Consider the following 22,957-nt stretch of genomic DNA (forward strand, 5'->3'; position numbering starts at 1 on the left):
CACACAGCACACAAACACAGCAGACATACAGGTTAAAGTTAAAAGGTCCTTCACACACACACACACACACACACACAGCAGACATACGTGTTAGTGTTGAAGAGTCCCTCACACATACTCATAACACAGCACAAAGAAACAGGTGCTTAATGCAAGGCATGCAGCAAGGTCAGGGTCAAGAACAATGCAGAAGTGGGGACACGCACACACACACACACATACACACGTGTGTATAATTTGCTGGCTGTATTTATTCTTGGTTGCTCGGTAACAAAGGGTGTTGGCAGGCGAAGGGTCATCCCACAACAGTTGTTTTGGGGGTTGTGTGGCATATGAATCCCCCAAAAGGGTTGGGGGGGGGGGTGTTGGATGGATGGAGGGATGATCTGAGGATGAAGGGGGATGGTAGAAGAGAACAAACAAAAGACAGACTCAGTCTCGGGATCAATGGCAAAGTTGTCCCACTCACAAATCGCAAGCCTCATAAAGTCTGTTCTGAAGGATTTCTTGATGAAGTCACATCTTAAAGTTACATTATCTTACCACAGAACCATTTTGACTCTTACAGTAAAGATGATACATTGAATGGTGCTTCTCACGTCAGTAAACACCACAAGCAGTAAGCTGAAGAAACAGGTTTTGAAGTTGGAATTATGCAACTTATATAGAACGTGATTTATTTGGTCATAATGCAGGAATAAAGTTCTAAAATCATATGGGACAAATGTAGATGATGTAAACAAGCACAAAACAAGACCACAAAAACTGCAGAGGGACACTTTGAACAATCAACAGCATGACCAAGTGGTTAATCAGCTGCCTTTACTGTGTGTTGTGTGTGAGCAAACGTCTGGCTGTTGGTAAATTAACCAGGTGTGAAACAGGTTAGGCCTGTCCTATTGAAGGAATAGTAGTTTTAGTGAAGTGAGAGAGACCGCTGTATTCAGTAACTACGGTAACAGGACAAAAAAATGTACTAACTCCTAAACCAGGGGTGTCCATGCCTGGTCCTGGAGGACCAGAGTCCTGCAAAGTGTAGTGACTGCTCTGCTCAGACACACCTACTAAACCTGGCAGTTGATTAATGTAGCACTGTGTCAAACTGTGTTCAAACAGGGCCAGAGACCAGTGTGGTTTGGTAATTGCATATGTAAATGCAGCTGATTCAACTGCCAGGTTTAGAAAGTGTGTCTGAGCAGAGCAGTCACTACACTTTGGAGGACTCTGGCCCTCAAGGATTGGCCTTGGACAGCCCTGTCCTAAACAGTCCAGTGACAGTGATATGAGTATTGACACATGCTCTCTAATGCAGAGCTAAAGGCAGTACTACTGATGAAGAAAACAAGACTTTAACAAACAAATCAACAACCGTTTAATAGACTAGCCTTGGACCCAAGCATATAAATCATTTATTCTCATTTTCCTCGCGTAGCAGTGTGTCTTGGTTTTAATGAAGACGATGCAGAATTTAAGAGTCGTTTCTGTAATAGTAACAGATTGTGTGAATCGGTGGCGAATGTATTAGCTGGAAAAAGTATTTCAGGCACTTGTGCAAGATGCTGCTATTACGTTTTCCTTCTTCCATCTGGAGCAAATGATGTCATGTTTCTAGAGTGCAAGAGAGGCAGAGAGAGAGAACGAGACAGAGACAGAGAGATAGAGAGAGAGATAGAGAGAGACAGAGAGAGAGTGAGAGAGAGAGAGAGAGAGAGGGGGGACAGAGAGAGAGAGAGAGAGAGAGAGACAGAGAGAGAGAGAGAGAGAGAGAGAGAGAGAGAGAGAGAGAGAGAGACAGAGAGAGAGAGAGAGACAGAGAGAGAGAGAGAGACAGAGAGGTTCCTACCCCTCGGCCTTACGTCATTGTTGAGGACTGCTCGCGGGCTTGTGGCGAGGTCCGGAAGGAATAACTTCACGTTCCGCGCCGACCGACGCGAGCCCGTGAAACGCTGTCGATGGTCGCGCTAAAGCTGCCGGTGAAACTACATGCGGTGAGTTCACGTTGCTTTTATAGTGACAGAACACTACTGTCCGTCTCTTTCTCTGTTAGTTAGTCAGTACCGTGCCAGTCGGCCGTTACCTTCACGCCTGCGTTTAAGAAAAGCTGTGTTACTAATAACTTGTTAGTCGATGTTATGGGGTACTTGATTAAGTATACACGTATCAAGGAGAACAAACGAAATAATCGCAACAAGGACAAATGGCAGTTGATTAATTCACTAACGTGATCTTAATGTGAAGTAAGAACGATGTTTTTCAGTCATTACACCGTTTTGTCCATAGAGACGAAGTTGGCGATAGTTGCTGGTCAGCTCAATGTGAAGTGAGCTGCAGGTGGTCTCCATTCAGGAACAACAGCGCCCCCTGGTGTTGCGGTTTACTGCTTTACTTCGTTTAGGGTACACGGGATAATCGAACGAGTGCCGAACACTTGGGCGAAATGGTCGAGTATGTAGAGGCATGGTCGAGACTGTAATTTTCGTTTCACTATAATCTTGAATGCGGAGTTTCACTTTGACTTGGTAACAGTGTGGGAGTGCCCACGTTAGCACGAAAAGAACCGAAACTGGAGGTTTGTAAATGCGCGTAGTCGTCAGTGGTGCATTTTACTACACAGTTATTATCATCCACACATGGGTTATAACAGGTCATTGTAAACACTACAAACTCTTAATCTAGGTTTACTAACATGCTGCAATGACGTCTAGTATTTTGTTTTAATAACGTCAAAAGTCTTTCCGTCAAACACTGTGTCGTAGGTCCACCTAATGGTGTTTAAAGTGGTATTGGAGGGACAGAGACTGATCCTGAGTCAGCATTCATACTCTGAAAGGTCTGATAGTACAGCTCGATCCTGGGTGTCAGTTCGGTGTTTTCCACCATTACCCCACCGTCGCTTCCTGCTTGTGAAAAGGTCTTTTGTGGGTGGACGTTTTCCAAAGGTTAGCTGTGACTGTTTGGGGTTTGTTTATCAACCAGCTGAAGGTACTCTGAGTTCACCACGAATGCTCTGCCCCTGCCCACGTTCCAGGGCCTTTAAGACCTCAGTCACGCGTTCTAGAGCTCCAGTGGAAGCGGGTTGTGGGTTTCTTGGAGTTACAGAAGTCTGGGAGGGTCGTACGTTGTGCATTTGCCACATCTGGCTGTGTAGCTGCACAGTGTCACTTGACAGCGTGTCAGTCACCCAGTGCTCCACTCACTCTCCTTTCAGTATGAGTACCACATCCTTCTGCATGGTGCCCGGGTGACTTCCTTGAAGCACTGCTTTATGGGAAACGGACATTACAGGAAAAGGACTCAGGCAGCCCTACAATGTGATTCTGTTGTCATGAGTTACTTTGCTGACTTCACTCTGGGGACTTTTTTGCCTTGTGAGAAAGCGCAGTTCCGTGCATGCATGCTTATAAAGCATTACTTATTTAAAATGATTTTTATCTTTGATGTTTCAGACATCGTCAGGCCTTAGTCAGCTCATGTAGTCATGATGTACAGTCTCATAATTCCGTGGGAGTTTTAATACCCTTCTCTCTCTTCCTGTCCCACAATCCTTTGCTCCCCCTCAGATATGCAGCACATGACGTGCGTGGGTCTGAAGAGAAAGCTCGCGCCGGAGGACGCGGGCGCGCTGGAGAGCGAGCCCAAGGTGGCGGCAATGGCGTGCCAGAGGTCATGGCTGTGCTGTGTGCAGAGGCAGGCTGTACTCCAGCTCTCCCTGCAGAAGCTCTGTTGTTTCCCCCCACATGCAGAGACAGCGCTGGTGCGTCGCGTCCTCATCGCCAACACGCTGCGCCTCCTCCGCGACGAGCTCGGCCAGCAGGGGGCGCTGCCGGAGGCTCCAGGGCTGAGCGAGGCGGTGGAGGGGAGCCGGAGGGAGGAGCCTCTGTCGCAGGGGGAGGGTAGCTTGACACCGGCGTGGGTCCTAGAACAAGACGGGGAAGCATTTCTGTCTCGGCACTCCAACCCTGACCGTTCGCCTCCCTTCGCCGCTGGAACTTCACCTCCGTCATCCCTCGGTCCGAAGGACAGCTTCTCCTGGGCTTTGGCTGAAATCGAGGATTTGTTCTCAGCCGTAACGGCAATGGGGGACTGTGCCCCGCTGCCTGCCTGCCCTCCTGGCTCCTCTTCCTCAGTCCCCCAGCATGAGCCTCAGCACACGGGCAGCAGAATCGACGTTCCAGCGGCCGAGACATCACAGAAAGAATCCCAAGTCCATACAGGTACAACTGGGCCAACACTATGTGAGCCCCATATGGACTCCTCTCACCACACCCACTTTTGTAGCCCCACCCCCTTGTCAGTTGTTCCCTCCCCTTCCTCCTCAAGCTTTCTCCCTGACCTCTCATTGGATGATTTCCTGGTCTCAGATTTGGACAACTTTTTGTGTGAATTCAACGCTTGTGGCTCAAACCTGAGCCCCACCCCAAGCTCAACACCAAAAGCTGTTTCCATGGGAACAGATGACATCATGGAGCACATTATGGAGGTTCTGGTTGGATCATGAGGAATATGCCAAGTTTTTTTGAGGTGGGGGTTCTAAAGATGAGATAATGTTAAATACACATCTCTGATTCATGGTAAGAAAGGTCAGGGAGTTTTGTATTAACCTATGCCCTTTTTTGGGTGAATCCGCAAAATGTCAGGTAAATTATGTTACCATGGTGTTATAAAACAAGGGAATTAGCTCAACAGTGTTGCCATGGAAATGAACTCATATTTATTTCACACACTGTAATTTGTTAAAGACAGGGATGTAATATATTACAGATGTTTTTCATTTGAAGGCTATGCTTTATTTTTTAGGTTGGTAACTATTATTGATTTTTGGTACTATTTTAGTATTAAAATTATGTAATTCTGAAAATGTTGAAATGTCATGTTGAAATGATCACTGTGTGAGGAGAGGGTGAAGGTTATATTAAAACAGTGGCTGTCGGATCATGAGACTTTTCTTTGCAGCTTTAGTAAGGCGGTGAATTACACGTGAAGTCATCCATATTCAACGTCTCCAAACCGCTGCTGCTACCAGAGGATCTGCAGTCAGAACCGAATCTTACATGAGTACAGAATATTTTAAGATGGCAACAGCACTGAGTCAGGATTCCACTGTTTTCACTAACCAGGACACGATCAAAAGAAATCACACACAAGCACATTTTCTTAAATTACTTTAATTTCTTGTGTACACTAAAAGAAAATTTACACACGTAAGAGATTCTGTTTTAGTCCAGAAGAGCCCAGGGCATGCTTCTTTCAGCCTGGGGAGAGAAGGGGGCTCTTCCCAGAGAACATTTCATCAGTAAGGTTTTTTCCATAGGAATTTTCCCATAACATTTTGTTTTTTAATTTTTTTTTTTCCATAGTCTCACTGTACAGTCAGAAGCCACAGTCAGCTATGTCGTTAAGTAGCAATTCCATTATACTGTATCTTTACAATGTGCAAAATTCCCATGAAGGGACAGAACGACACACAGTGGTAGAACCAAATGAACGAGAAGAAAAACACACAAAACAAAAACCAAAACAAAACAAACTAAACAAAAAAGGAAAAATTGCCAGAAGAAGGAAGTCTCTAATGGATTGTATCAGGACAACATTTCCCCTTATGCATCGCTTATCCTACAGCTTATCCCCAAATTTTAGGAGTTTTCCGGAAGAATCCGGAAGACTCTACTGCAAAAAAAAAAAATTAAAAAAAAATAATAATAAATCAAGCAACAAACTGACGGCATGAGACAGCACTGGGTAAAACAGCCAGAGTTAAACGCGTATATTGGTCCCTTATTCGCTAAGCATTTTAAGTCAGCTATTACTTCCTTTCTTGTTGAGTCCTTCATCTAGCGTGATCACATTACAGTCCAAAGTCAGTGGTTAAAAAGCATCCCTCAGTGTAAAAAATAAAAGCGAATACAAGTAGGAAACTCCAGCAGAAAGCAGCTGCGAGCTGAAGAGGTGCCGCCGTTTTGCCATTGGCCGACGACCTTGGCATCTATGACATCAGCAGGGGAGAAGTCGCCGCTGTCAGGAATATTTAACCAACTAACGAAAGAGAAACAAAAATATGACGATGCTCATTTACACTAGCTCACCATTACAAAGAGCTAAGGAAGCAACTTAATAAAATCTACACAATGATTATTTTCATAATTCATAAGAACCAAAAGGGTTAAAATTTAAAAACTAAGGCCTTTTATTAGATAATTGAGGAAAAAAAATGACCCAGCAGAACTTTGCAGGCAGTATGGTTTCAAGTCATAGATTTATACGTGTGTGTGTGAGTGTGTGTGTGTGTGTGTGAAACTTCATGTGTATTATAGACTTAACTTTTTGCCTTCGTTGAAGGACTTTTGAACCAGTGTTTCCTCAAAAGACATTACACACACACACACACACACACTTAAAAGAACATTTTAAAGATACCTATGACAGGAAAAATCCAGACAGAAGTCTTATCCCTGATTATATACACACTGAATCTCTATGAACAAACCTCTGGCACATGAACACTATAAATAAACATTTGCCTCACCAACTGTGCTGCAGACACACTTCCTGTTGTCATCTTTACAAACACAGTTCTGCTTGAGCTACTCCACTTTTTCCTCTCCCTCTCTCTCACACACACACATACACACACACACACACACATACACACAGCTCAACTCCTAAACAAACAAAAGCAAAAAGGAGAGAAAAAAGAAAAGAATCGTGTGCAACAGAACTACAGAAAGAAGAGATGTGATAGAGAGAGAGAGAGAGAGAGAGAGCGCGAGCGAGCGTGTGAGATGAAGGGAGGCCGGTAGTGAGGAGGACTCAGTCTGGGACAGGAGAGGAAGAGGAGGAGGCCGGCAGGGGTGTGAGCGTGGATGGGAACATCAGCACTTTGGCCTGCATGAAGGAGAGGTCAGGCAGCCCGGCGATAACGCAGCGCGCCTCCTCGCTGAGGTTCTCCTCCTTCCGCACCTGCGCCCTCCTGCAGGAGGAGAGTGGAGGAGGGAGAAAGATGAGACATTTGCCTAACAGCCCATACACACAACCCTTAACCTTGGGAAGATATCATCAATGCAGCTTTTTTTAAAAACATGTTTCAAATCTTTTTTTGAAATAATTTATTCTTGTTTGTAATAAATATTGCACCTATATATTTAAAAAGTTACCGTGGTAAGGAATATGATTAAATGTTGTTGCTCATTCAGCTTACATCAGTGAAAAACTTAGCCTCACACACACGCACACACACGCGCACACACACACACACACGCACGCACGCACACACGCACACGCACGCACGCACACACACGCACACACGCGCGCGCACGCACACGCACACACACTGTACTGCTGCCCTCTGGTGTCTGAGCAGCAGTAGTGCAGCAGAGCTCCTGACCTGGTGGAGGTGTTGGTCTTCTCCACTGTCGACATAAGGCGGGCAAAGGCGTCTGCCACTCTACTGCTCCCACCACTCACCTCCAGCTTGGCCTGTGTTAGCTCATACAGCTCTGGATCCACTCCTACACACACACACACACACACACACACACACACACACAGTAGTTCAGACTGTTGGAAACTGGTTATGTCTTAATTACACACAAGACAAAAACATACTACGGCTACTAAAGAGGGTAATATGTTAAAAGTTGCACATGCAAAGAAAACAGCAGGAAAGAAAAAACAGCTGGCAGGTGGTGTTAATCGAAAGGAATATCCACAACCTTTGACCTTTAACCTCAGCTGACCTGGTATGGATGTGGCAGAGCTGGAGGGGGATTCATCTACCGGGCCAAAAAAGTCCAGATTCAGCAGAGATGAGCCTCCACTCGCTTCACAACACATGAGGGGGGGGGTAGAAAAAGACAGAGAAAGAGGGGGGCACACACAAAGGATGACGGAGGAAGGAGAACAGTTCAAAGAAAATAAATGAGAAGCCAAAAACAGGCAGACCGACAGAGAGAGGGGGGGAGACGGGCAAACAGACCGACAGAGAGAGGGGGGGAGACGGGCAAACAGACCGACAGAGAGAGGGGGGGAGACGGGCAAACAGACCGACAGAGAGAGGGGGGGAGACGGGCAAACAGACCGACAGAGAGAGGGGGGGAGACGGGCAAACAGACCGACAGAGAGAGGGGGGGAGACGGGCAAACAGACCGACAGAGAGAGGGGGGGAGACGGGCAAACAGACCGACAGAGAGAGGGGGGGAGACGGGCAAACAGACCGACAGAGAGAGGGGGGGAGACGGGCAAACAGACCGACAGAGAGAGGGGGGGAGACGGGCAAACAGACCGACAGAGAGAGGGGGGGAGACGGGCAAACAGACCGACAGAGAGAGGGGGGGAGACGGGCAAACAGACCGACAGAGAGAGGGGGGGAGACGGGCAAACAGACCGACAGAGAGAGGGGGGGAGACGGGCAAACAGACCGACAGAGAGAGGGGGGGAGACGGGCAAACAGACCGACAGAGAGAGGGGGGGAGACGGGCAAACAGACCGACAGAGAGAGGGGGGGAGACGGGCAAACAGACCGACAGAGAGAGGGGGGGAGACGGGCAAACAGACCGACAGAGAGAGGGGGGGAGACGGGCAAACAGACCGACAGAGAGAGGGGGGGAGACGGGCAAACAGACCGACAGAGAGAGGGGGGGAGACGGGCAAACAGACCGACAGAGAGGGGGGGAGACGGGCAAACAGACCGACAGAGAGAGGGGGGGAGACGGGCAAACAGACCGACAGAGAGAGGGGGAGATGGGCAAACAGACCGACAGAGAGAGGGGGGGAGACGGGCAAACAGACCGACAGAGAGAGGGGGGGAGACGGGCAAACAGACCGACAGAGAGAGGGGGAGACGGGCAAACAGACCGACAGAGAGAGGGGGAGATGGGCAAACAGACAAACAGACAGACAGAGAGACAGAAGCTGACTTTACACAAGCAGGTCTTTGTTAGTAACAAAGTTCGTTTCATCGGCAAGCAGGTACGTGTATGAAGGCCATTACTGACAGACACTGAGGTTAGCACTGGTTAGCCGTTGTTCTAATCTTCTGCTGCAACATGCTACTCTGTGGCTACAGTGTCAGTTTCATGTGCAGAGCGTGAGGCATCAGTGTGCTGAGAGTGAGTTCACAGACATGCCTGTCGAGAACACAAATCTGACAGTACCAGACTCCACCGTGGAGAAGTAGCGTCCCAGGAACTTTCTAGTGTGTGTGTGTGTGTGTGTGTGTGTGTGTGTGTGTGTGTGTGTGTGTGTGTGTGGTGCGACACCATTACTACCCAGCTTTTTGCCTTCACCGGGCCTTAAGGGGCGACGTACCATCCAGAGGGTTTGTAAGGCCACTGCTGCTCCAGTCAAACTGAATGGGGGGGAGGGACTCCTGGAGGGGGCGGGACAAAGAGCAACCAATTAAAACCATTCTGGCGTTAGCATCAATGCAGCACAACACAAGTGATGGGTTAAAACTTGAAACTCAAACTGCCTACAGAAATATTGTAAAGAAGCAAAACAAAAATGTGCTTTACGCTCATCTGCACCGCATCCGTGCAGCAAGTAGCCATCTCCGTGGCGACAGTGGGAGACTGTGCTATGGAGGCGATCATCTCAGCAGCAGATACGGGCTTGACGGGCTCCTTGGTGGGCTCCAGCATTCCCTGCACAGAGAGGGGGAGCGAGAGAGTGAGAGCGCTGTGATGCGGTGGCCCCAATCCAGATGTGAGGGAGAGTGATTTGACGAATTCTCACCAGACTCGCAGCATACATGGGCACAATGACTGGCTGCTTCTTCTGACCCGTGAACAACTGAGAGAGAGAGAGAGAGAGAGAGAGAGAGAGAGAGAGAGAGAGGTTAGTCTAACAGATCAGGAAAGCTTCTGCAGTAATGAAAGAACAGGTCTCTGACATCACCAGCATCCTCAAGTTTAGAGGTTTTAAAAGTTAAACAGCAAACCTTTCCAGGTCTTTCTCCTTTGATTAAACAAATAAAACAGCAAAACATTATACCTGAACTCACACAAGAGTGTTTTAACCCACATTTTATTTTTTGACCTATAAATTAACTCACTATGTTTCTCGTGTCGATTCCCAGGGAGCACAGCAGCGTTTTGTTGCTATGGGAACCGCCCCACTGGTGCCGGAGGCCGAAAGCATTGTGGATGTCCTGCAGCTGCCGCCAGACGTCCTGCAGTGCCCTGTGCAACGGATAGGTGGTGAGAGAGAGCAGCACGTTAGCGATGAGGCAGCTATGAGGCAGCTGAAACAATGAAGGAGCTATCGTCTAATCATTTAATGTGGGGTGTAACGATACACAAATGATCATGTTCAAGAGAATTTTAAATTATCCGGTCAATACTTTATAAAACTGGAACTCAACAATAAAAATAAACCTGAACTGCTTCATATAAGCTTACACAGCACAGGAAACACCCTCAAGAGAGACAGAGTGTGGTTGTCTTGCAGTCAAAACAAGGAAGCAGAGACCCTTCTCCCCATCTACTGAAGTGGAAAGGAAGGAAGGCAGAAATGAAAGTGAGTGGGGAAGGTGTGTCCTTACCCACTGGTGGGTGCGGCGGGGTCTTCCTCCTGCTCCGATCTGCCCGGAGGCTCCAGGATGGCCCTGAGCGGGAGCACCACCTCTCCCGCCTGCGGCCCAGACGCCTCGGGAAAACTGGCCAGGAACAGCTTCTCCAGTCGGCTGACCAGAGAGGCCTGCAGACAGAACAAAGGCGAGGGGTGCAGGGGGCGGAGGGTTATGTGCTGTTTAAAATACACCAAAATACACCAAGGTGCCCACAATGCCACTGTCCTTCCTCAGCACAGCAAGTGAACTCTTTCAGTTTAAATCAGCCTTGAAATACAAACCACATTTATTCCACTCCACTCACTACTATTAGATGGGCACACATCTTGGTAGTTCACTGCTTTTAACTCATACATTAAGAAATACTGATGCACTCCAGTTATCTGCTTGATGGCCCAGGCAGTGGGGTTTCTGCTTTGTCAGAGCACTGTGGAGAGTAGGTGGACACTCCTGTCTGGCAACATTCCTGAGAGCTAAAAACAAAAAGGTAACCGCCCGTGTCAAATTTCCTGGCAAGATGTATACCAGATTTGAGCCGCCCACTTCTACAGACTACCGAAGACGAACATAAAAATGAGAAAAATTTGATATAAAAGAGGTTTTCGCTCATGCATGTACCGTTACGCTGTTTTTCCTGCAGTCCTCACTGCTGCCAGTAGGGGGCACAAGGCCAGCCTGGCCTTCATACCAGTCGTCTTGGCTCTTTCGAGAAGATGCCAAGTCCTGGTCCTGCCCGAACGCAGCCCAGGAGCCCCCTGCTCCCTGACTCGAATCCGGCTCGTCGAACGCCTGCCATTCAGGTTCACCACCGTCAACAGCAGCCGAGCTAAAGTCTGCAAAACTATCGCTGACAGGAAAACCTGCAACCTTCGTCCCGTCGTCCTCGTCCTCTTGTTCTGTGTGGCTGGGATCTTTAGGTATGTCAAAGTCACCAAAGTCATCCTCGTTGGCACACACTGTTTCTGGATTGGCTTGGGAAACCGATTCCGAAGGGGAAGTCTGCACTGCTGCCCCCTTCTGGTCAAAATCAGCAAAGCCGGTTCCAGCAATGGAGCTAGCGTCACCAAAGTCGCCGAAATCCCCAAAGTCCTCGTCATCGTCCTCAGCCAACTGGCTGTGGTCGGCAGGAGTGGACGTCTCCTCCTGTAGCGGAGGAGAGGGCACGGAACCCGTCGTGCTGAAGTCTCCAAATTCCTCAAGCGCGTCTGTGGACAGCGGCCGACCAAAAGAGGTCTCCGTTTCTGTCTCTGTTTCAGTGTCATTCCCAGACCCGCTCTCTTCAATCGGCTCGCTACCTCTCCCTCTCTCATCTCCCAAGACAGGTGAAACTCTGTTGTCCACTTTTTCCTGGACTTCCAAACCATTCTGCGCTACACTAAGTGGCTCTGTGCTAACTGACTCAGCAGTATTAGAGTTCTGATGTGAATTGTCAGCTTCTAGATCAGTTTGTTCATGACCAGCCCCTGCAAGGAAACCCCAGTCCCCATTTCTAAGGGAACCGGAAGCCTCTGCAGCAAACTGGAGCGAGGCAAACCCTGTAACACACACTTCCTTGTCATCCTCCACCGCTGCACTAGCAATGCTAGCCCCTGACTTGCCCTCACTGTGTGGCTGATTTATATTGTCCGCCGCAAGTCTCGCTTCAAGGTTCGAGTTTTCACAGTCTGGACCTCCACCTGACTCCTGTTCAAAGTGGCTGGGAAAGTCAGCATCCGAAAAAGCAGAGAAATCTGCAAAGTCATCGTTATGGGCGATAGGATCGGGATAGTGATTCACAGAAGGACTAGCGTCCCTGTGTTTCTGGCATGAGGTAGATCCCTCTGTGTCAATGGTCACAAAGCCATTTGTGATTGCTTCCAGGCCTCCCACGCCACCGTTGCAGTCAACGGCATTGTCGCCAGTCCGAGCATTCCCAGAAACCTCCGAAAAGTTTGTGTAAGGTCCATGCGGATGCTCCACCGTTTTTTTCAGCTCCTCCATGGTAACAGTCCGACAGGGAGCACCATCACACTGCCCACTACTGGGAATGCTGCCGTTGGACTTCACAGTGCTGTGTCCCACGATCCGCCCATTCCCGATAAACTCAGGTGGAGACGTGGCGTTCAGCACCTGCAGCTGGTCGAATGTGGTCGGCGTGTCGAACTCCGTGAAGCTGATGCTGTTGGGAACGCCAGTAAAGTCACTAAACTCGTCCTCGTCCTCGTCGGCAGCACCATCCTCCATGGGTGGAGGAGAGGAGGAATACATGCGGATCACGTCCGGCTCCATTTGGCGCCTCCAGCAGGATCACGCAGTCTCACACCTGGGAACAGACACACTGATCAGGGAGGAGACTTAACATAGCAGAGACCAACTGAATTGGCCAAGGCATTTGTTGAAGTACTTAATGACTTAAAACCTGAACAAGATAAAGGAACGCCATGTCTCCACACTGCACATGGAACTACACAGTTGATTTACATTAATGCCCTTTAAATCACCAATAATTTGTCTAAAATGGAAAAAAAAAAGTACACAACTTAAAGTGATGAAAGAAAAGGACAAACAAGTCTCTTAGTAACCCAGGCTGTGAAGAACCTCAGTTCATTAGTAGCAAGAGGGGGGTTGTGTTGCATTCTAATTCTTCTAGCTTCCTCTGACCTTGCTCTGCCAAACCGCTGCATTTGCTAGGTGTGCCATTTTCCTGTGCCTTATCCAACAGGCTTTACCCTGTTTACAATGCATTCCATGGTTCCACATATTAGGGGTGTTTAAAAGTACCTGTAGCTTGGCAACTCACCACATTACCTAACGACATTGAGTGCAATTACATTCACATTTACCTTAAAGCCAAGACCACAGTGCACCATTCTGTACTGCTCTCAAGCCTGTTTGCCGAGCTTCCACCTCGTTCTTGAACCCAGATTAAATCATCTAAACCTCTTGGGTAATAGAGACAGATGGATAGTTTTTGGATGGATAGTAAATAATTGGTAATGGCTGAAGCAGTGCCCTGCTGAAGAGGAGGCAGGCGTCAGACATCTAGTCTCAATACTAAAGAACAAAGCAATGAGGTAAGAACTCTTGTGTTAAAGTCAGCTCCACAGCGCCACTACTCCAAAAGAAAAGTGAATAACAAGGAAAAAATAAGCTCAGACTATAAAATTAGGGACTCCCAGGACCCCTGGAAGCAGGGCTTTTGTGTACCGTGTGTGTTTATCCAATAGCAGGCGAAGAAAGCGCATGATCTGAAGCCAACAGCTCTGTTTGCTGAATGAGCAGGCAGCCTCATAACCTTGACCTAGTACGCCGACATTCTCCGCGGAAAATGCCACATTTTCAGAATTACACTCAATAAGTTTGACTGCGCTGAATAGTTTCGCTTATAACCTTTACTCAATATATTCAAACAGGAGGTAGGACTGGAGATATTTCTTTAAGTTGCGAAACTTAGACAAATAACGCGTTATATAATAATGCAAAGCAATAAGCAGACAAAAGAAATGCTAATTAAACTTTATGGGTGAGGCAAATGTTTAATACATTTTCCATGTAGTGTAGTCAATCAACAGAGAAGAGATGAATAATCTGAATTTAGCCAGATAGCGAAACATCTAGCGATAAAAAACAGCTACTTCCTTAATAATCCCAGAGTGATCTACGTTAGATGACGACTGTCATTTGAGACGGCCACCCACACGCCTCTGAACAAACGGGTGCAATTACAACTGGTATTGTAGTTTGGTTTATACACTTTTGTTTTCTTCTGGAACACCCAAAAATATAATACAACACTGACAGCTGTCGTGAAATTACCCTTCCAAAGCCAAATACGTTCACTTAACTATCCTAACAACCGCTAGTCAACGCCAAATAATAAAACCAGATAGCTGGCTTATCTATCTACAATATTTTAAGAAACTTAGTCGAAGGCTAGTCAGAAACATAAGAAGACGTGAAGGTTTAGCACATCTGCTAACTGGCCTAGCTAGGTTAGCTAGCTACAGAACTCAAGTCCGCTGTCATGTCAGTAACGTTACTGAAGAAAAAAAAACATTATAAAGAGTCCTTGTCATGTTTAAATCAAAACCTACCAGCGTTATTACCGCTGTAACTGAGTATATCATGAAGGGCAGACTGTCTCTAAGGACAGGAAACTGGCAAACGAGCTAAACATCTACAACTGCACCTGACAACGTTCTGTGTTTGCTAAAGGGGCCCAGCCCATTTCAGTTGGATTAGCTAACCTAGCTAGGTAATTAGTCATTGCTCAGTAACACATCTCTCATAAAACTCCACGAGGAAAAAAAACCGAAACACCCGAATTTGTCGGATTTTTTATCGCTCAAATGATAAATGTTAATGGGCAGCACTCGCTTAGCAGTGTATTCGCGTCGTCAACCTGACTCTCCTGGCTAATGTTAGCCAGCTAGCTGCCACTTCTCTTTTTTTTGTTTGTTTTTTTTTTTAGCTAGCTGGCAGTTAGCTACTCAAGACGAACAGGACACCACACCGCTACCAAAATAATCGGACGTACCTTATGGACCTCGGCGACCAGTTCCCATGTTCAGGAAAAGTTGCAGCTGGCTTTTAAGTAAATACCGCGACCACGCGAGACGGGTGTAAATATTCCCAGGGCAGGCCGGTTAGCCCGTCGCTAAGCTACAGCGCGTCGACTCCGCCGGCTGTGCCTAACGCTCCGCTTCCCGACTATTACCCAGCATGCCACCATGCGCAGGAGATGCGGCGCTCCAGCTCCATCCAGCTTCTCCCGGCGCTCCAGCCAGGCTGGAGGAGGATGTTGTGGAATTGGGTTTGTCCAAAGTACTCTGCGCGGAATTTACTGTTGGCATCGTTTACCAGGATTGTATTTTGTTAAATTACACCCTTTTTTTGCGCACATGCGTGTTAGGACGTCGGGACTACGGTGGTTAAAAGAAAATCCATTGGAGTTTTAAAACTGAAATGGTAACACAAGAAATGTCCTTCTTGGAAAACTCTTAATAATTGCAACAAAGTTAAACTAATACTCGGTATAAAACGGTATTTCTTGTTTTGATACGTAATCTGTCAGTCTCTAATCCCATCTGGTGGCAGTCATTTTTCAAACATCAGCAAACGGCTACTGACAAGTGACCTGTCACTGCCTCTCAGACTGAAACACGTCCCACAGCGGAGGATCCCCAGAGGACGGACAGCAGAAGGCACAGGGGCGCTCAGAGGAAACAGGCAAAGGAGAGTACAGACCCATCATAAGATGTGGAGGACCGTGGAAACCCTTCTTCTGTGTCCTATAACGTGTTGGTGGCATTTAAAGTGCTCTTATGATAACTGGGAGAGGTTTTCAGTGTCTGTCTTCTAGAATTTAAGGACACCTTGGGTTAAATAAGAGCGATATGGGGTGAACCTGAGAGAGACCTCGTCATTCTCCTGTCTGTGAATATGCTGTGTTCGTGTGAGAGGAGCCTGAAGGTTACTGATACAGCTCTGTGAGTGTGTGTGAATGCTCGTTTTAAGTATTCATCTAAACATAGCAAAAAGAGGGTAACATGCTGCAGAATACATGCCCACTCATATTAAGAATCCCATTGCTCCAAAGTGCTCCAAACCTGCACGGATTATGCAGTTGTCAGTGTGGCTTCCACCCTTTTGGACTCTGGAATACTATTTATAATCATCAGGAATGTGGCATGGAAACTAAATGGTCTTAGAGATCTTAAGTACTGAGAATTCACCCATAGAGCAGGTTCACACTTATTGATTGGCCTATTGAACCATCTCACAGCCAGGAACAGCAATATCAGCAAGGCTGTTGTTTACTCCCACAACATCCACAGCTAATGCCTAGCCCTGTCTGTTGGCTAACTCGTGTGGGGATCGACACTATTGTAGATATTCACTATTTGGAATATAAGGAGTTTTAATGACGTGGCCATCACACCATAATTAACTAATACGACAACAATGTTGATTAAAAATCTTTAATTAGAGATTGGTAACTGAGATAACTGAACATTCAGTACTGGAGGGCAAATAAATGAAAAACACAATGCACCAGCATCAGAAAGGTCTCGGTGCAGAGTACAGCCAAAGTTTCATAAAGAAAAGCGCTGTATAATTTAAAGTCCCATATCTATCCTAATTACAGTACAAAACGGTACTTTAGATGTGTTTTTGAATGCTTTCGATATCCATCACTGAAAAAAAACCCAAAACAAACACTCATTACAGTCCAGTATCACTATTTCCTTCCATCATAACCCCAACCCTTGTGCACAGAATTTCTGATGACTTAACACAAAGCATCATATATAACAGACATTTCTATTTACAGTAACACATTTACAGTATGTTAGAGAAATAAATAGTTGCACTCCTGAGCGTCTACTCTTTAAATTAGCATTAATGCATTTTTGGAAGGTTACTAGTCAGGGGTTCAGCTCTCCTTTTAATGGGGTTATTCAAAAATGGCTGAACGGTTCCCCCACACTATAATGTCTATTACACTCTGTCCCTATTAAGAGTTTGCCCATGTGGAACTGCTGGCTAGCCCGCCACACCTTATCTTCATCCTTTAAGACACTGCACAGTTACGATCTTAGAGGCCATGTGTGCAAGGAGGAATGTAATTTTTTCTGGTTCCACTATCCACCACTGTTACTGAAAACCAATCAAAATGTCTTATACACAGTAGTCCACACATCACTGGATGTAATCACTGAATTACAGATAATTAAAACTTAATTATAAACAGATACAATAAACCATGGTAGTTAATGACTCCAAATGATTTATAAGTATTACATGGAATTTAATTACAGAAAAGCAGAACAGCTCTTAACAGCTGTTGGACTAACAGGGTCTCCAAAAGGACAGTGATGAACCATACCCTTCTCCACTCAGACTACTAGTTGGCAGGTTTCTATTATAGAACTCAATACTAAATCCTGTGCTTTAACACCAGGACAGAAACATGTTGTCCTAAATTCAACCAGAGGTCTGGAATCCCAGTTCAAAATGACTGAATCTAGGACTGTTTCCAGTTGCAGGATGGAGGTCGACCACACATGGCTTTCAACCAACAGTTTGTATTGCACCATTGGTCAGGCTGGTGTTTGGAATGTGGAGCTCATAGCCAATGGGCTGCAGGAGGGAGAGGAGGTTTTTTTTCATGCTCAGTTAAGCTTGGTGATGGTGAGGCTTCCACTGATCTGGATGGTGTCGATGGCCACCAGGGGGCGCACACGGTGATAGAAATCAAAAAGCGGCTGACCATCCACGAGTACACGAAACCGCTGGTGCTCGCATTGGATCTCAATCTGGATTTAGAACAAACACACCCACGTGCCCGTACGTACGTACGTACACACACACACACACACACACACACACACACACACACACACACACACACACACACACACGTGTTACCAGATTTTTTTTTTTTAAGTGCAGTTTTTTTTTTTAATGCAGTTATCTAAACAGTACGCATTCTCATAGCATTACACCATGTGTGCAAAACAACCTAAAACACCCCAAAACATCAACCACATTTTTCAAAATATAAAAAAAATGAATCAACCACCGCCACTGTCACCTGATGACACCTACAGATTATTGCTTAAGTCTTGACACAATAAATGTGACAAAACCTATACAGACTATATAGAGTGCTGCTTAAAATACAATTACAAATATGTTCCACTGAAAAGAAAACTTCTTTATTCAAGCACTACAAAGATAACAAAAACAAGCTTTGATACTGTACTGTAATGTAACGCTCTGTACTGGAGTCTCTCACCACATCATTTCATCAACATAAGTGTAATATTCTGTCTTGGCAGACACAGAAGGGAAAGCGCTCCTAGCATTGCGAAGCCACCGAGAGCATCCCTCAGCCGTGATGCCCTCACAACCATAATCCATTGCCTCTGGTAAAAACACACAGCTATGGGCTTGACCACAACCCGTCCGCCTCCGGGCTGAACTGAGTTCCTACCGCTGGGTTGAGGAAAGGTAAACATGGTGGTAGGAGTTCCATCAGGATTCGCTGCAGGGCAGTAACCAGTTCTCTAGCAGACAGGGAACTTTCTCCATTCCCTCACTAATCCACCCACCTCAGACCTTTCCTTTGTAAAACCACCCGATGCTCCCTGTGCGTTGTACAAATGCAGCATTTTAAGCAATAAATGACTGGCACGTCCTAGTTACATAAGAACTGCACCTATACAATAACTGCTTAGTGTATACAGCGTTCTGAAAACGTGTTTAACCAATTGTGTTTCAGATGAGAATGATGAAATAGTGCCGTGACCAGCTGTGTTTCTTTTTGGGGGGTCTGAAGCACTATTTAGAGAATGCTGTTAGATAAATTAAATGAATAGAAATAAGAGTTATTAAAGGTTCATGGCAATGTGATCACGCGTTATTACCATACATCATATAAGGTCCTACACACAATCCACTGTAACGTAAGCAGACCAGCTGTTCTGATGTTGAGTGGTGCTTACAAATACTTTAAGGTGACTGAATAAGGAGTGATGATGATGATGGTAGTGTAGTATTCACCCTGAACGGCTGGTCTGGTATGAAAGGGAAAAACGCGATGGCTGACTCTTCCTCGCCCCAGGAGCCCGAGACATGAGCGTTTCGCAGAAACTGCCGATCCTCGAACCTCGCAGTGAGTTCCAGGGCCACGTCGCCACACCCACACGTCAGACTGATGTCAAAGCTAACCAATGAGAGAAAAGGAAGTGAGCCAACTGCAGCCAGTCATGGTTACTTTCAGCTTTGGTTAATCACCAATCATGAGCTGACTAGTCATCCCAGCAAAACACTAACTTGTTTTTGAGTAAGCTTAAATGGCTTTCAAAGATAATTCAGCAATGGAAGTTTTTAACATCCCACAGGAGTTTAGAAAAATCATACCGAAATAAAAACACCCCACATAAAAATCAGCATATAAAAAGTAGTAGTGCTGAATTAACTTCCCAGCAGTTATCAGAAGAATCATATTAGGTTTGTGTCCATCCTCTGTCTCATACACTGATGTGCCAAATGTCCACAGAGCATCATTTCAGCAACTTCTACTGAATTAACATGAACAAGGCAGGGGCAAGGATTAATATTGTGTAAGACCCCCTGTAGCCCAGCTAAGTTTAGCAACATGGCATGGCATTGATTCCACAAGTGGAAGGAAGCCATGGAGGGATGAGTCATGCTGTCTGGATAGACACCCACAGCTCTGTGGTATTTGTGGGTGCAGGATCTTAGGTGCAAATGGGCCTCTCCTCCTCATCCATAAATGCTCGATGGGCCTCATGTTGGGCAAATGTGCAGGACATACCATTCGTCAGAGCACTCCACGACACTCCTCGAACCAATTCTAGACAACTTGGACCCGATTGCACAGTTTATTATCCAGGAGGAACATCCCATCATTGTGGGGGGACATGATGACACTGTTCATTATCCTGGTGGAACATCCCATCATTGTGGAGGGGCATGATGACAGTTCATTATCCCGGTGGAACATCCCATCATTGTGGAGGGACATGAAGTCCATGAAGGGCTGCAAATAGTCACCAAGCAGTGAAATGTAGCCGGCACGTGTTTAGGAAGACCAGTGGACCCAACTCATTCCATGAGAACACACCCTACACCAGTATGGAACCACCACCAGCCTGTACAGTGTGCTGTTGACAGCTGGAGTCCATGGCTTAATGGAGTCTGGGCCACACATGAACAGTACCATCAATCCACACCACATGTTGCCAGTCCTTCAGAGTCCATGTAGCAACCTCAAGAGTCCAGGTGAGGTGCTGTGTCCGGTGTCGTGGTTAAACAGAGTCACTCTGGTGAGTCTTCTACTCCCGTATCCCATGCGAGCTAAAAAAAACCCCGCTGCACTGACCTGTGAGTGTGAGTGTGGAGACATCCTGCACTGAATGTGGATGTGATTTCTACCACAGTCGCTTGTCTGTTTACATGGACAATTCTAGCCAGGAATATTAAATGCCTGCACAACTTTGACTGTTCATTATGCCCCATTCGAACTCCAATACTTCGTCTTGCCCTGAGCACACTATCCAGTGTTCAACCTCATTCACAAGATAACACCTCCCAACTTACACCGGTGCGTGTGTTCTCAAGCCGTCCCCTGAAGTAACGCCACTTCATAATCAGTTTATATATTGCTTTTTCCCCCTTGACTTTTGGCACATCAAAATGTTCCTGCTCTTTTTCACAAAAGATAATGCAGTTTCTTCTTCTAACATTTGAATGTTTACTCTGCAGTGTGTGAATACATTAAATGAATTAAATTTCAGAATGCAGAATTTCTGTAATTCCTGCTTAATCAACATGAACAAGAATTACACTCAGGAACACGTGTGTAGAAAAAGACTATACCTGACTCGTTATGGCTGGGTAATTTGACTCTATCACTTGGTAAGGCTAGGTTTCAGGTTAGGCTTATTAAGGAAACAGGTCAAAAAGGAAATACCATTAATCAGTATGAGACCGAGACAAACATTACGGCAGACAGTAACGTCACAGCGAACCATCAAGATCAATGAAACAATGAAATACCAAACATATTTTTATCATAAAGATAACACGTTTTTTAAGATACGGCTCCAATCCATTCGTGTGTGTGGGGGGGGGGGAGAGTCTTATCTCACCTGTCTGGCTCCTGATCCACAATACCCATGATTGTGATTCTCTTTCCTGGTCGCATCCCATCTCTTATACTGCCACAAAACGGTACCGCCTGGCCAGTGCGGACACAAAAGAGCACCTTTTAACGTGTTAACCACAAACAAACGACCGACTTCATCGCGCGTCCTGAGCTCATTATTACCAGGAGTTGTTGCTCGTCTTTGCCAGGCGACACGAACGCGCAGTCGTCCAAAGAAGAGTTGAACTTTCTGGAAGGAGTCCGCGACCTCTGTGAAGAAGAAAACAACGAGCTTGGTCTTTTCCTGCGAACATGAAATACACGCACGGGCTATATTCAGACTGCAGTACCTTACATGCCATAGCTAGGCTAATACCTTATTACATAAACTTGCATTTGCATTTGGAGTTTGTAATTATCTGAGTAAAACGTTCAGCAGGGTGAGAACCTGATGCAGGTCTCGTATCTTAGGCATCGCTCGTTTTAAAATAGAACCCAAGTTGAACACGACCAGCGCAACTCGATCATTTCTGTAAACGAGCTAGCTGTGGATCACTTCTCACTGACCAAATACTCACAAGCTCTTCCCCCAGCTCGGCCATCTTGCAAGAAACACCGACACCGGCGGTGACGGAGCCGTCGCGTGCGCCGGAACGTCACGTGACAATGAGACGTTCGGTAGGCCAAAGGAGTTCCGTGGCGCGGGACGTGCGTCCAATCGTCTCGCCCGCTCTGGTCTGGAATGGTTACGTAGTCAGGAGGGTTAATCCGCAGCACGATGCTGTCATATAATCCGCTCTGTAGGATGCTTTTTCATTTTACACCGGCTACTGTTTGGACTATATATCATACTGCCTTCATATCTCACATTTAAAGACTTCTAAATGTGATCCCTCATATGAGGGTTGAGCGATATTTACAAGTGAGCGATCACATTTAGAGGTCGTTAGAAAAAATAAATAAATAAAATATTATATATATATATATATATATATATATATATATATATATATATATGTTCTCTGATAATTAAGCCCTTTGTCTTCTATATATAGATAGCCTAGGATAGGATGATGAACAGCTGCTTATTACAGATAAATAGGCAAGATCACTTCCAAACATTTTGCTGCTATCACAGAGTAACAGTGAGCTTATAAACAAACAAATGTTTCCGACAGATAAAGGTATTCCATCTTCTGAAAGGGATTCAGCATTCCGGATATATTAATGTCCTGTCGGACACTTATTTCCCGGTAAAGAAAAGTCCTTAATAAATTTAACCATGACAATTTGGGCAAAGATAATTTGCGCAACCTATTTTATGTAAATGCGAACGTTCTGATTGCATGTTGACCGGATATGCCCAACAGATGGCACTGCGATACTTTAACTCTAGAAGAACTCGTTTCTGTCTTTCTCACACACTATGTCTCTTTTTCTGTACTCACTAAGTAACTGCCTTGTACTCTTTCCACCAGCTTTCATGACTACATTTTAATTTATAGCCACTGGTCTTACTCGTCTATAACAAGTTTCCCACAAGAGTTTTCAGTGATTTTCTAAATACAAACTGCCGTCCTTTTCCACAGTGGATGCCATCACACAGTTTGCAGGCATTTTACGAGACTGGCTATAGTCACACTCTCCACATCATTCAGGCAGCACTGTTATGCAGTGTTTGCAGTCTGAGGTCCCCATTACCAGACAAAGCCCTCTGAGTATTTGGAGAAGTACAA

The 22,957-nt window shown here is 46.0% G+C and overlaps 3 protein-coding genes across 6 annotated transcripts; 1 reads left to right on the top strand and 2 right to left on the bottom strand.

The window, feature by feature from the left end:
• Positions 1-1,797: 1,797 nt before the first annotated feature.
• Positions 1,798-4,932, top strand: LOC113591128 (SERTA domain-containing protein 2). 2 transcript variants are annotated; one of them, XM_081701707.1, is made up of 3 exons: positions 1,798-1,988; positions 3,561-4,214; positions 4,362-4,932. In XM_081701707.1, the coding sequence occupies exons 2-3, from the start codon at positions 3,563-3,565 to the stop codon at positions 4,496-4,498; spliced, it is 789 nt and encodes a 262-aa protein (XP_081557833.1). In that variant the 5' UTR covers positions 1,798-1,988; positions 3,561-3,562; the 3' UTR covers positions 4,499-4,932. The 2 variants fall into 2 exon arrangements, with proteins under 2 accessions (XP_081557833.1, XP_081557832.1); XM_081701706.1 differs by having other exon boundaries at positions 1,800-1,988; positions 3,561-4,932.
• A 217-nt stretch (positions 4,933-5,149) lies between these two features.
• Positions 5,150-15,438, bottom strand: aftpha (aftiphilin a). 3 transcript variants are annotated; one of them, XR_014118346.1, is made up of 11 exons: positions 15,081-15,438; positions 11,183-12,866; positions 10,538-10,692; positions 10,049-10,175; positions 9,730-9,786; positions 9,510-9,638; positions 9,304-9,364; positions 7,734-7,817; positions 7,382-7,505; positions 6,524-6,967; positions 5,150-6,033 (listed from the first exon to the last, which is right to left on the bottom strand). XR_014118346.1 is itself a non-coding variant. In XM_027031501.3 (10 exons), exons 2-10 carry the CDS (start codon positions 12,830-12,832, stop codon positions 6,808-6,810), a joined length of 2,547 nt encoding a protein of 848 aa, XP_026887302.3. In that variant the 5' UTR covers positions 12,833-12,866; positions 15,081-15,438; the 3' UTR covers positions 5,150-6,807. The 3 variants fall into 3 exon arrangements, 2 of the variants coding, with proteins under 2 accessions (XP_026887302.3, XP_081557824.1); XM_027031501.3 differs by having other exon boundaries at positions 5,150-6,967; XM_081701698.1 differs by lacking the exon at positions 7,734-7,817 and having other exon boundaries at positions 5,150-6,967; positions 15,081-15,436.
• Positions 15,439-16,510: 1,072 nt separating this feature from the next.
• On the bottom strand, positions 16,511-21,934 carry lgalsla (lectin, galactoside-binding-like a). The gene is made up of 5 exons (XM_027031512.3): positions 21,800-21,934; positions 21,405-21,491; positions 21,226-21,314; positions 19,112-19,274; positions 16,511-17,862 (listed from the first exon to the last, which is right to left on the bottom strand). Exons 1-5 carry the CDS (start codon positions 21,821-21,823, stop codon positions 17,719-17,721), a joined length of 507 nt encoding a protein of 168 aa, XP_026887313.1. The 5' UTR covers positions 21,824-21,934; the 3' UTR covers positions 16,511-17,718.
• Between the last annotated feature and the right edge of the window lie 1,023 nt (positions 21,935-22,957).

The sequence above is a fragment of the Electrophorus electricus genome, chromosome 18 (assembly GCF_041902795.1).
Source record: "Electrophorus electricus isolate QZ-2024a chromosome 18, ASM4190279v1, whole genome shotgun sequence".
NCBI lineage: Eukaryota > Metazoa > Chordata > Actinopteri > Gymnotiformes > Gymnotidae > Electrophorus > Electrophorus electricus.

Excerpts from the sequence above, each read along its gene's own strand:
- LOC113591128 (XM_081701706.1), top strand. The coding sequence starts at position 3,563 with ATGCAGCACATGACGTGCGTGGGTCTGAAGAGAAAGCTCGCGCCGGAG.
- lgalsla (XM_027031512.3), bottom strand. The coding sequence starts at position 21,823 with ATGGCCGAGCTGGGGGAAGAGCTT. Across the intron at positions 21,315-21,404 it reads AAGACGAGCAACAACTCCTG|GCGGTACCGTTTTGTGGCAG; the intron begins GTAATAATGAGC and ends CGCACTGGCCAG. Across the intron at positions 19,275-21,225 it reads GTGGATCAGGAGCCAGACAG|CTTTGACATCAGTCTGACGT; the intron begins GTGAGATAAGAC and ends CTCATTGGTTAG.
- aftpha (XM_027031501.3), bottom strand. The coding sequence starts at position 12,832 with ATGGAGCCGGACGTGATCCGCATGTATTCCTCCTCTCCTCCACCCATG. Across the intron at positions 9,639-9,729 it reads CCATGTATGCTGCGAGTCTG|GGAATGCTGGAGCCCACCAA; the intron begins GTGAGAATTCGT and ends CTCTCTGTGCAG. Across the intron at positions 9,365-9,509 it reads CGGATGCGGTGCAGATGAGC|GAGTCCCTCCCCCCCATTCA; the intron begins GTAAAGCACATT and ends CGCCCCCTCCAG.